The following is a 12,046-nucleotide window of genomic DNA, read 5'->3' as shown; positions in this document are numbered from 1 at the left end:
AATTATTTCATCATCAAAATATTAATTGTCGTATTCCATTTGGTGTACTCTTAAGCAACTAAAAGTTGTAACTCAATATTGATACCACTTACGATATTAAAAATTAAACATGATAAGTGAGGTCGGCACGACCCACTAAAAGGATGACTAAGATTTGCTCTACCCCTCTTATCTATTATTCATTTAAAGGATTGGTTCAATTACAATTTTAAAACGATAGGATTTTATAATATAATAATAATAATAATAATAAATAATAATGACAACAATAATTAAGGTGCAAGGAAGCCATTCCAAATAATGATTTCATCAAATAATTAAATAGTTAGAGCACCATACGTACACTCTTTCTGATACAATTTCATGCATTTTTAAATTTTAAATTATGGAACATAGCAGTACCTTTATGCAGGTCGAGAGCATGAAAATAATATTAAATTTTCTAGAAAAATTAAAGTCCAAAGTAGACTTGACTCTCGCTCTTTAGTAGTACGTCATTGTTGATTTTGAGATGGAGAAAAAAAATTCAATCAAGTTGTGTGGGACAAGAAGAGTCAACACAGACCCCCTCACCCTCATATTTCTTAATCAAAATAATTAATAATTAGTAATACTAATATTTAGTTATTTTTCAATAAAACCAAGACTGAAAATTTAACTCTTTTTTTTTTTGGGTAAAAAAAGGTAGAAGAGTTGATTGATTCCAACAACCGTGTGAATATAGATCGGATTGTTTTCCAATCTCTCACCCATAATTCTTTTCTTTTGACCTTTTTACACGCTTTCTCTCTCTACAGCCTACACTTTTCTAGGATTTCGTTTTAGTAACTACTATTTCTATTTCTATTTCTTTCATCTTCCTTCCTTCTTCTTTTATACTTTATTCTCCACATTTCCCCCTAACCTTTCTGCTTTCCCTCTCTCCGTACTCTCTCTCTCTCTCTCTCTCTCTCTCTCTCTCTCTCTCTCTCTCTCTAAATATATTTATACATACATTTGTCTCTATATACTTACATTTTGATTGTTACAGTGCTAAGCTGAATTTCATGGCCAACGATTCGTTTAACTCGCCGCCGATGATCGCGTCGCCGGCCGTTGTTGATGATAGCTTTGAGGATGCCTGTAGTATCTGCCTTGAGCCATTTAACTCCGATGATCCTCCTGCTGTATGCTTCGCTCCTGTTTTTTATGCATTTTTGTTTTTGTTTTTTTATTGTTGCTAAAAATAGATTCTATATATTGCGTATAAGTTAGTTTTTTCCCCCTTCTGTTTTTAGCATTTTCCTTGAGCTGTTTACTCTGATGATCCTTCCTGCTGTATGCTATCTCCATTCATCGCCTCCTGTTTTTGATACGTTTTTTTTTGGTTTTTGGCTAAAACTAGATACTTATTAGAAGTTAGGAAATTTTCTGCCTGTAGCATTTTCATCTTCTCCTTTTTTTTTAAATGCATTTTCTGTTTTATATAAAAAAATGCTATATATTGCGTAAAGTTGAGGCTTTTCTGTTTATTAAGGAGATGTTAGATGATTCCAATGTCCGGTGGTTTGAATGGCAGAGTACTATCAGTGTGTAATTTCAAGCCTTGGAAGTTCCGACAACTTTTTAGCAAAGAAAAATAGGGGAAAAAAATAAGAAAAAGTTTGGATTTTGTTGTTTAATTATTGATTAGTGTGACATATTGTTACTCATGTATGTCTTTATTGGTTTGATCAGTCGGTTGTCTTTGTTACATTGAAAATCTAATATGTGGTTTTTCCCCCTTCTAAATGGAAATAATTTCGATAACTTTCTTTATGTGCACCGATGTCTATCTTATTCTTCTAATAAAAACTGAACCTTTTTCTAATGTCTGGACTATTTTATTAGCCCCCTGTTATATTAGGATTTGCACAATGATAATGTAATCTACTGGACATTAGAAATGTAAATAAGTATGCATGAATTCGTGGTATGATTTAGATCTTAGTTATGGTTTAGAATATACATGAATTCGTAGTATGGTTTAGATCTTGGTTATGGTTTAGAAGTGCTTGTTCTTATAGTAAGCTTTGGAGTATAGTGGCCTTATTATTATTATTAATTTTTTCCTTAGCATCTCAACAAAAGGAGTATGGTGGGCATAGTTTCTCTGCTGATACACCCATCTAACATTTGTTTTTCATTCAGTATGGTCCAATGTTTGGTCAGAACAACAACAACGATAATACCCAATGTGATCCCACAAGTGAGGTCTTGGAAGGGTGGGATGTATGCATACCTTACCTCTACCTCGTGTGAGGTAGAGGGGTTGTTTCCGATAGATCCTCATTTTCTTTTTGTTCCTTTTTAAGTATGTCATAAAAAAGAAGGAAAAAGATCGGATATATGCAAAGTTTGGTCAGACCCAATGGAAAATAATACTATTAATTGATTTGTTAGGATTTTTCTTATGACGTTGAAATTCGTCTGGGACCAACCCTTAGGACCCACTACAGCCTTTGAAACTTGGGGGATAATAGGCCCCTCCCTTAGCCCTTCTCCACTTAAATACCAAGCTTAGATCGCATGGCGCAGGGCTCGAACCTATGACTTAAGTCACAAATCCCTCAATCTTTTGCGACTTGAACGAATTCCTATGGGCTTTAAGGTTTTTCTAATTTTCCCAACTATATGTACTTTGTGAACTAGTTTGAATGGCCTTTTCCAAAAACTTATTTGACAGTTTTCTTCAGTATGTATCAAAGTGATGTTGCAAAGTTTTTGTTGTCTCATGGTGATGTCTTCTTTTGATTCTTGTGGAAATTCCTTTTTATGCCTTATTATATGCATTTATCCAAGTTTCTTAATTTCTTGTTTTCTTTCAGGTAACAGATTGTAAGCATGAGTATCATTTGCAGTGTATTCTTGAATGGTACATACGAAATTTGTTATTATGTGCTCATTTTAACCACCATTGTCTTGATCGATGTGCTCAATGAACATCTTGTATATTCTGTTCAGGTCTCAGAGAAGCAAGGAGTGCCCAATTTGTTGGAGGGTTCTTGCGCTGAAGGACCCTGCAAGGTATTCGAAAAATTCTATGGCTAAGAACACAACTGTATAAGAATCAACCATTGACTTTCTCATGGAATTGGTGTATTGTTTATGTAGTTTCCTCGTTCTAGTATCCGAATTAAACTTTTGGCTGCGGCCAAAAACTGCTAGCTGCAGCCAGAATTACATATGTTATTTTATTTTTTCTCCAAGGAACTTCATATTTTTTAATTCAGAATTCATATTGTTTAAGAGCCAGCATTCTGACTGATACCTCATTGCTGTGTATTTATTTCCCTCTTTTGTGATGATCTCCATTAAATAAATTTTGCCTCCAGCCAAGAGCTACTAGCTGCAGTGGAGATTGAAAGGAACATGAGGTCAAGGATTAATGTGCGTCATACCAACGAAGACGTTGAAACCAACCATGTGGGTGACATTTCTAAACTTGGAATTGGCTTCTGCATTTCTTTCCACTAAATTTAGCTTCATTTATACTGAGTTAGAGCCTTAGTGTTTCCAGGATGCCCCTCAGCAGAATGATTCTGATTTTGAGGAGCGAATCATGCGACATTTTGCTGCTGCGACAAGTAGAGTCCGTCTTGTCAACAGAAGGAGAAGACAGGCTTCATCAGGAATTGGTCCTACACAGGTCGTCCCTTCTGTGCCAGTAGGAGTTAGGTCAAACCAGACACAGAATAGTGAATCCACCGTACAGCCCCGAGGCTTTGGGTTTACTGGAGATGGATCTGCTGCTTCTGCAACTTCATCTAGTATTGGGCCTGCATCATCATCAGTTCCTCCCCATGGAAATGGTCCTTTTAAGCTTAGGTATGATTGAGAACTATAAATCCCGATAAATAAATCGAAAGCTTAATGAAACTAAGTCACCTAAAAATTAAAATCCATAATATGCGTTCTCTCTTAATCCTCAATGTGGTTACTGAGTGCAATGTAATTGTGGCAGCACTACTCCATTTTTACCTTTATTTGATTTGAATTATGCCTCACTATTTGGTTACTTGTTGGAATCCTTTCAGCCAACCGCCAACTTATGGCCCCCAGGGATCAAGCTCATCTGAGTTTCTTGCATTTTCTGAATCTATAAAATCGAAATGGTCTGCTGCTTCAGCGAGGTAAGGAACTCTAATTTTGTGTTTCCCTTGAAAGCTATTTTTATTTTGCCCCTGAAGCTATTGTTTCTGTTTCAACAGGTATAAGGAATCAATCTCAAAAGGTACTCGTGGTTTTAAGGAAAAGTTATTATCACGCAACACCTCTGTCAAGGATTTTGGCAAAGAAGTTCAGCGTGAGATGAGTGCTGGAATAGCTGGCGTTACAAGAATGATTGAACGACTTGATCTTACTTCAAAACGTACAGGAGCTTCTGAACCATTATCTGCATGTACCATGGGTACCTCAAACTTTCCTAGTAGAGGAGTGTGTGAGCAAGGAAATGTGACATTTCAATTGCATGATGGTTGCATAAAGAATTCTACAATTGAAGTAACTCCTACCGCTCCCTCATTGATCTCCAATACCAACACTGGCCAAATGGAAATTTCTCTTAGACAGGTTTGTAGTTGGTTCAACTATATCTTGAATAATTATGAAGCTTTACTTGTTTCCATGTTCATCATCCCTGATGTTGCCAATTTGCTCTTCCATTTGTTATCCATAGTTTCTGCTGGATTTTTGATTGCCTTTAAACAGAAAACCAAACTTGGAAGCCTAATCTGCTTGTATTTTTTCCGATTGAATATAAAATTACTTGCGTGCAACTACAGAATTGTTGACTCAGAATCTAAAACAACATTGCCTAAATAGAATACATCACAGACGACCTTATTTTTTTGTTTGTATATAGGCCACCTTATTTATTTCCTTTTCTCTCTTGAAAATTAGAAAAATCAAGTTTACAGGCAGGCAAGTGGAGATATACTTTTTACGCCTTACAAAACGTTTCCCTTTACGCGGCCGGGCCATATTTATATGAAAAGGAAGAAGGAATTAAATAAAAGATTTGCGTCAACACAGTAGGAATGTGGTTGGATTTGGGCAGGGGCGGATCTCCGTACAACTCATGGGTTCATCCAAACCCAGTAGCTTTGGCTCGAACCTTGTATATGTGTTTAAAAATCCACTAAATAAGTACAAATAATAGATTCCAGCATCCTGCGTTCACGCAGGATCCGGGGAAGGGCCGCACTCCAAGGGGGTTCGAATCCGGTAAATCAATTGGGTGGTGGTAGAGTCTCGAACTCGAACCCATTAATATTCAAATCCTAGATCTGCCTCTGGATTTGCGAAACGATTAAAAGCGAGGCAGGAATATGAATCTGAGGGTGTTAAGGATGTTCAGTATCTGAGACAGTAGTCCATAGATAGGATTTTAGGTGCTCGTGCTTCCTATGCTTGTTCCTTTATATTTCCATGTTTCACTTGTTCTCCTACCAGAACTACTGCTACATTTTAATTTAGTTTTTCATAGTGCGATGTGTTAGAAAGATTTCTCCGATGACATTTCTTATTCCATCTGTCCTTATGTGCTCAATAGGAAAAGGAATAATGGATCTTGCCGGATTGTACCACCTCACTCAGAAACTTGAACTGTTAGAAAAAACATATTTATTTTACTAAAAAATTGTCTTCGCATTCACCTGAGTGCTGATTCTTATTTTGAGATCAAGTTTGTGTAAATACTTTTTGATGAAGGATTGCAATAAAACTTGAACCTAAGGTCACATTTTACTTTGATACCACGTTGAATTGCATTAACACCTTATCTAAAAATTTAAGCTATTACAGAAACCTTTATTTATTTAATTGTCTTCGACAAGTCTCATTAAAATTACAAACAAATCAAATCGATCATTTGGAAGTTACTGTTCAGCTTCTTCTCCTTATCTCATCAAACTAGTAAGGTTTGTGAAGCAACTATAACATGAGGTTAGGATTGGAGGATTACCAAAAGAATTTATTTAAACAATCCATCTCGATGGTTCTCTTTGCTTTTGAAATGAGCTCTTTCCATTGTTTAATTGTTTCTTTCCCTTCTTTTTCCTCAGAACGCAAACTGATGCTGCAACCCTGTTGAAGTCAAGAATAAATGGTGCCTGATTATGGTCCTCTTTGTCTCTGCTATCTACTTATTAGCATAATCCAAAATCTGCAAGTGACGTACGTTCTAAAGGTCAGTTATCACAGTAGGTGATTGACTTGCGTCCTGCAGTTACTGTGTGAAACCTGGAGATTGATATGCTGCTGAAGAAATTACAGTTTGTGCTTAAGGTCTCATGATCTGTTCTCTTTACTAAACCTGTAGGACAGGAAGACTGATAAGCTTGTGTAATTTATAACCATGTCCATTACCTTAATGGATATTCAAGAGTGGATGTCTTATGGACTATCCTTCATTCTTCTTTACGGTGGCTATATTTTCTTCTAAATTCTGCTTTTCGCTGTTGTAGCTTATACAAAGAATAAGAAAAGAGTAAACATTAAGAAAAGGTTGAGGGATCGGATTCCACCTTTCACTACTTAACCCACGTTTTCTTATCTTCTTTTAAATCATACAGAGAAAGGAACATGCTTTATCAGTAAAAGTAAGTTCAAACGAAGCTTGTCAGCAGGCCTCTGTAATGAGGATTCTAAGGCTTCACAACTTCTTGTCATTTACAAGTTGAGTTTTCTTGTGACAGACTAAAGAGACCTCCATTTCTGATGGAAGTGGATGCTAGATGTCTTTGATACTCACATCCATGTGCTAACTGACGTCTAAACGCGTCATAACAGGCAAACAACAAATGAAACTTCTCTAACGTCGGACATGTAACTCATTTCTCTGCTCTTATTATTGCCATTTTTCTATTAGGAACCTGAAAATCAGTTGAATGCAGTACTTGGTTTCTGCGGTCTTTTTAACACAGAATTCATGTGAGGTAGTGAGAAGGTTATTAAAACTTGAAACACATTCATTGTAACCTTCACTATTACACTAATTATTTTATGATATAATTGGCATAAGCCAAAAGTAATCTTCGGAATGCAAAGAATAGGAGAAGATACTGACTCACATTAAATTGGACCTCCTTTGGTTGTAAACAAAAATCTAGTACAGTTATCTATTATTCTTTGTTCTAATATAAATAACAGCTCCGTTGTAGTCTAGTTGGTCAGGATACTCGGCTCTCACCCGAGAGACCCGGGTTCAAGTCCCGGCAACGGAAATCTCTTTTTCCTTCCCCGAGTTTTCGACATGTTTTTGGGCTTTTTGCTCCAAGCTACAATTGCATCCCTTTTTTGTCTAATCGAGTTACTGGTTCTTTTGTGTTCTTCAAAGAGGCTTCTTAATGTTTTCTTTTGCTAATTTTAAGGAAAATGATTTTGGTTATTAGATGCTAATTTTTTTGGACTTATGTTGCCAAACCTAATGTAAGGCTAAAAAATTGTCAATTGTCTTTATGTGTTGTCATACCATGCCATTTTTTCCTGTTTTTAAAAGTCCATGAACAGCCCAACACAAGCCCACAGTTCAGCTATTTTGCCCTAATTTGCACTTTTTCTTTTTCTCTTTTCTCTTTTTTAGAACTCTCAAATAATTATATAGTGTGTGCGAAGAGAATTTTCGTTTAGGAAGAACTATTCACTCCCATGTCGCTTATAATGTATCCTCGATTGAATACTGATCGTAATTATTTGAAAGTTCGTAACACTTCATATAATATATTAAATATTCGAAAAAGTTGTAATCAGTATAAGAGTTTCATGGCTGAATGCTCAATGTTGCATTTCTTTTAATGGCTAAAAACAACTAAATCCCCTCTTGTGCGTAACCGCCAAGTATTAGTGCCTGATACAGCAACCACCTAATTACTTGTGCCCATAGCTCAATTCACCTATTTACTAGTGTGCGATAAAACTCAATCCAAAATTCTTGCCACCTTTGAACAGTAAAAGTTTTATATTCAGAAAATGAGCTAATCTATCAGATTTAAGTCGGAAATCAATCTTCAAACAATGAAATAGAAGTACAAATTTGAGAGTCAAAGAACAGGTAATAAATAAGATATACTCCACTAGAGGACGGATCCAAAGTCTTAAGACTGTTCTTTGTAATTATCCCGACAAATCTACACGTAACAATCTTGGACCCAAGAAAGGAAAGCAAAACAATAAACAAATAGTAGTAGATATTTTCATGGATTAACAATGTGCCAGACGTGGAAACTGAATATAGCTCAAATTAAATTGTTAGGTTAATACATTTTATTAACCGAAATTACAACGTGCAATGGAGAAACAAGGTGTTTAGAACTACAAACATGCAGCAGAAGCAAGTCTCTAGATCTGTCCCAAGATAACGTCTCCGCCAGAAACCTTGAAGTCAGAAGGAGCTTCTTCAACATTCAGAACCTTCACATTCCCATCATCCACATACGCTGACCACCTACGCACAAACAACAATGTTCATTAATAAAAACACATCCAGGATTTAGAATCTATAGTTCCCAAGCACAATTTTTACACAATATATATGCAAGGCGTAATTTAAACTTGTTAAACTTTTGCACATTTCACACACAAACAGAGACTCACATGTTATGATGTTAATGTATATATACAACAACAATAACAACAACAAACCAAGAGAGTTGCCACAAGTAGGGTCTGGGGAGGGTAAGATGTACGCAAACTTACCCCTACCCTGGAAGGGCAAAAATGTTGTTTCTGATAGACCCTTAGTTGGAGAAAGGATATGTATGTCAATATGTTTTATTTTGTACACGTACACATCGTCATAATATAAAGCAATGGATGAAATGTCACTTCAGGGCTTAATTTAAACTAGTTAAGCTTACTGCAAATGTTGACTCCTACACATTTCACTGGGATTATCAATTTTTACATTGACAAATGTTGGATGTAGAAATTTTAGTTAATTAGCCATGACGAAGTAGTGAATTGACAAGTGATGATCTTAAAACATTGACTCATAACCTGTGAGATCGAGGTCCAAGCAAAGCAGCAGAGAGATCAATTGTTAAGTCCAAATTCTTGTGGAAGCTTCCATCAAAATCACCATAAAACTCAATCTGCATCATACGAATAGTATTCAGTCAACCACACTCATCCTCATTGTTAGAGCTAGTATAAGAAGTTAAGAACTATCAAAGGTATTATCAACATTAAGGAACAGCTAAGAGACCACCTTCTGACATCTATAGTGCTATCAAATTACCCATAAATTTCAAGAAGTTCAATAAATGCAACATCAACTAATAATCAGAACGGCATTTGAGTAATAAAAGTCATTAAACAAGGTGACATGTCTAAGTAACACGATCACGAGAATCTCAATCATTCATCTCTCTGACTATCTACCATATCTCTGTTACTAATTATCACTATCCAAGCTCAGTCAATCAGAGTTAACAATAAAGCCATAACAATTGACAATATTGGGCTTTGTCTTTTTGATCCTTCATACAGTTTATGAATTATGTCATCCTTGATCTGCCCACCTACATAAATTTCCAGCTCCATGGAGCAAATTTGAGCTTCAGTTGGAATATATTAGCATATGGTCAGAGTCAATATCATTGAACATGTAGAGGAATGCTAGTATTATTTCCTTCCTTTCCACTGCTCCAGCCAATCAGATATACTTAATTTTTTTACGAGTCAACTGTCCTCCAACATTTATGTTGCTTGAAAGTAAGATCTGCTCCACATCCCTCTTTGACCAACCCCCCTCCCCCCTACACCCCCTCATAACCGAGAATCCCGAGGACCAGTTGACACACAGTTTGAAACACGTTGAATATTGGGTCCATCCTCTACCCTTCTCTACTTAAATACCACACTATTATTAGTCTACAGTAGGGGTCAAACTCATAACATGCGCCTAACCTATACATCACTATCTTCTCTATTACCACCAAACCAAAGTCTTCTCTATTACCACCAAACCAAAGTCCTTGGGAAAAAACGTCTTGCCATTCCAATTCTTACCAAAAGGGATAGATTAAACTTCTTCAGCTCCCTACACAAGTAACATGATTGATAGAGTTGATTTACTTATGCTGACAACTGAGTGGAAATAAGTCCTTCAAGTCTTCCAAGGACGGCAGAAAGTTCAAGTAGTAACTAGTGAAGGTTACATTTGCTTAAAGGAAATGACAGGATGACAAGGGATAGCAGAGTAACTTACAGCTTCTTTGGCTTGTAGCTTTTCTGCCCAACCATTCATAACATACGGATCGTTCACAGCAACACAAATCACAGAGTCGATTCCTTTGGCCTTGAACTTATCAATGTTATTCTTGTAGCTAGGTACATGTTGCATTGAACAAACTCCAGTGTATGCACCCTGGAAATTGTAACATCTTTAGGAGAATATAAAACTAAGAAAACCAGATATTAAACAAATGGCTCGATACAATTGCTTATGCAAGAAGACCTCTTATGAGACAATGTCCCCACCACAAACATCAAAGGAAACATGAAGCTTTTCTTCCATTCATCATTTCTTAGAGTCATTTTATTCAATTTTCGATCCATTTCATAGTGTCATTTTATTCAATCTTCTATTGCAGACAAGGCAAACCCCTTTGTCTATAATTCAGATCACATAATTGTATTAAATTTGTGTCACGATTTATCATTCCTCGAGAAGAAAATATGTGCACCAACCAGGTGGCAATATTAATTTAGTTGTATGCAACAATTGGGGTTAACAAGATTAAACTATTTTGAATATGACTTGCATAAGTCGTAGCAGTATTCATTTGTAGTCCCAGGAAGATAAAACACAAATGAAGCTGCTCTCTGCAGTTTAGCCATCAAATACCATCTCGATTTAGGACTTTGTATTGGAAGTACAAAAGAACAATTTATTATCTGTACTGAAAGTTAAAAAAAATTACCAATTTGATTTCTCACTAAGATTAAATGGAGCTACATGGTCAGTGAGTGAGGATTTATATACTCCACCCAATTTGTTAGGGATTGCGGCGTAGTAGTAGCAGCAGTTGTTAATTTCCTATTAGGACCTTTTTACCTATTAAATCCCAATGAAAGGGAGGATTTTCCCCCTTTGCGTGAATTCTTATATTAGACAAACAAAATTCTCATAATTTGAAAACCCCACGTACAAAAGTTTTTATGTAAAAACTACAGCTAAGCCAAGAAATGAGAATTACTAATTACCATAGAACTAATTCAAAATCAATTGCAATATATAAGGGAAAGTGAACTTACAGGAAGGCCAAAGATTACAACTTTTTTACCCTGAACACCAAAAAAATACAACATAGTCAGAAATCAAGAACCCTAAAAAAAGTTGAAGAAATAAGAAAAGGGTAATATAAATTAGACAAAAAGATGAAATTTTTAAAAGGGGGTGTTATTATATTTATCATTACCTTGAAAATATCTTTGACGGGAGTAGTAGAGAATTTAGAGGAGACACCTTCATCCCAAGATCGAGCCTTTTGTAGTGAAACATTTGGTGCAGCTACTGTGAGATCAGTACCTACAGAAACAGAAGCATAGGATCTCAGGCTTTGAACCATTGACTTTATCATTGTTGTTCTCTTCAACATTGCTGAGGCCATAGCTCGGAATTCTTCTAGTTTTGGTGAATACTGGTTTTTGCTTTGATGCTCATTTCTTGTGTTTACTTGTGATTATTATATGAGTTTTATGGACAGGGATAAGTTGGGCCTCATTAGAAGTAATGATACAAATCAATCAAAGGTAGCCCCAATTTGGTGTCCACTTCATTTGATCCAAAGGTTCTTGCAAAGAAAGAGGTTGAACTGACAACAGATAGACACTCTAAAGGGGTGTATTTAATAATTAGCCAGTGCGTCTTGAATTCTAATTTTTCGGGACAAAAATGTCTTCAGTTGTCCTGAATTTAAGATTTTTAGTTTAAAATTTCAGGACAAAAATAAGTACTGGCTAATCCCTAAATAGCATCCCTGAGAATGACTATAAAGAGCAAATTATGCTATATACCTATTCT

At 35.9% G+C, this 12,046-nt stretch overlaps 2 protein-coding genes and 1 non-coding gene across 4 annotated transcripts; 2 read left to right on the top strand and 1 right to left on the bottom strand.

Moving 5' to 3' along the window:
* Positions 1-727: 727 nt before the first annotated feature.
* Positions 728-6,447, top strand: LOC109237160 (E3 ubiquitin-protein ligase RHF1A-like). 2 transcript variants are annotated; one of them, XM_019403419.1, is made up of 9 exons: positions 728-925; positions 1,031-1,166; positions 2,847-2,893; positions 2,983-3,045; positions 3,354-3,444; positions 3,539-3,846; positions 4,056-4,151; positions 4,230-4,590; positions 6,084-6,447. In XM_019403419.1, the coding sequence occupies exons 2-9, from the start codon at positions 1,047-1,049 to the stop codon at positions 6,093-6,095; spliced, it is 1,098 nt and encodes a 365-aa protein (XP_019258964.1). In that variant the 5' UTR covers positions 728-925; positions 1,031-1,046; the 3' UTR covers positions 6,096-6,447. The 2 variants fall into 2 exon arrangements, with proteins under 2 accessions (XP_019258964.1, XP_019258962.1); XM_019403417.1 differs by having other exon boundaries at positions 3,530-3,846.
* Positions 6,448-7,171: 724 nt separating this feature from the next.
* TRNAE-CUC lies at positions 7,172-7,244 on the top strand. The gene has a single exon. It is a non-coding gene; the product is annotated as a tRNA-Glu (tRNA).
* A 946-nt stretch (positions 7,245-8,190) lies between these two features.
* Positions 8,191-11,716, bottom strand: LOC109237159 (peroxiredoxin-2F, mitochondrial). Its single transcript, XM_019403416.1, has 5 exons — positions 11,442-11,716; positions 11,278-11,307; positions 10,229-10,387; positions 9,016-9,110; positions 8,191-8,464 (listed from the first exon to the last, which is right to left on the bottom strand). Exons 1-5 carry the CDS (start codon positions 11,631-11,633, stop codon positions 8,359-8,361), a joined length of 582 nt encoding a protein of 193 aa, XP_019258961.1. The 5' UTR covers positions 11,634-11,716; the 3' UTR covers positions 8,191-8,358.
* Between the last annotated feature and the right edge of the window lie 330 nt (positions 11,717-12,046).

The sequence above is a fragment of the Nicotiana attenuata genome, unplaced genomic scaffold (assembly GCF_001879085.1).
Source record: "Nicotiana attenuata strain UT unplaced genomic scaffold, NIATTr2, whole genome shotgun sequence".
NCBI classification, from domain to species: domain Eukaryota; kingdom Viridiplantae; phylum Streptophyta; class Magnoliopsida; order Solanales; family Solanaceae; genus Nicotiana; species Nicotiana attenuata.
Note: the sequence above shows the minus strand (reverse complement) of the source record. Positions and strands in the feature narration are given on the sequence as shown.

Coding starts and splice junctions, on each gene's coding strand:
- LOC109237160 (XM_019403417.1), top strand. CDS start 1,047: ATGGCCAACGATTCGTTTAACTCGCCGCCGATGATCGCGTCGCCGGCC. Junction 3,445..3,529: donor AAGACGTTGAAACCAACCAT/GTGGGTGACATT, acceptor TTAGAGCCTTAG/TGTTTCCAGGATGCCCCTCA. Junction 3,847..4,055: donor AATGGTCCTTTTAAGCTTAG/GTATGATTGAGA, acceptor GAATCCTTTCAG/CCAACCGCCAACTTATGGCC.
- LOC109237159 (XM_019403416.1), bottom strand. CDS start 11,633: ATGGCCTCAGCAATGTTGAAGAGAACAACAATGATAAAGTCAATGGTT. Junction 11,308..11,441: donor CCGTCAAAGATATTTTCAAG/GTAATGATAAAT, acceptor TTTGGTGTTCAG/GGTAAAAAAGTTGTAATCTT. Junction 10,388..11,277: donor TTGTAATCTTTGGCCTTCCT/GTAAGTTCACTT, acceptor TACAATTTCCAG/GGTGCATACACTGGAGTTTG.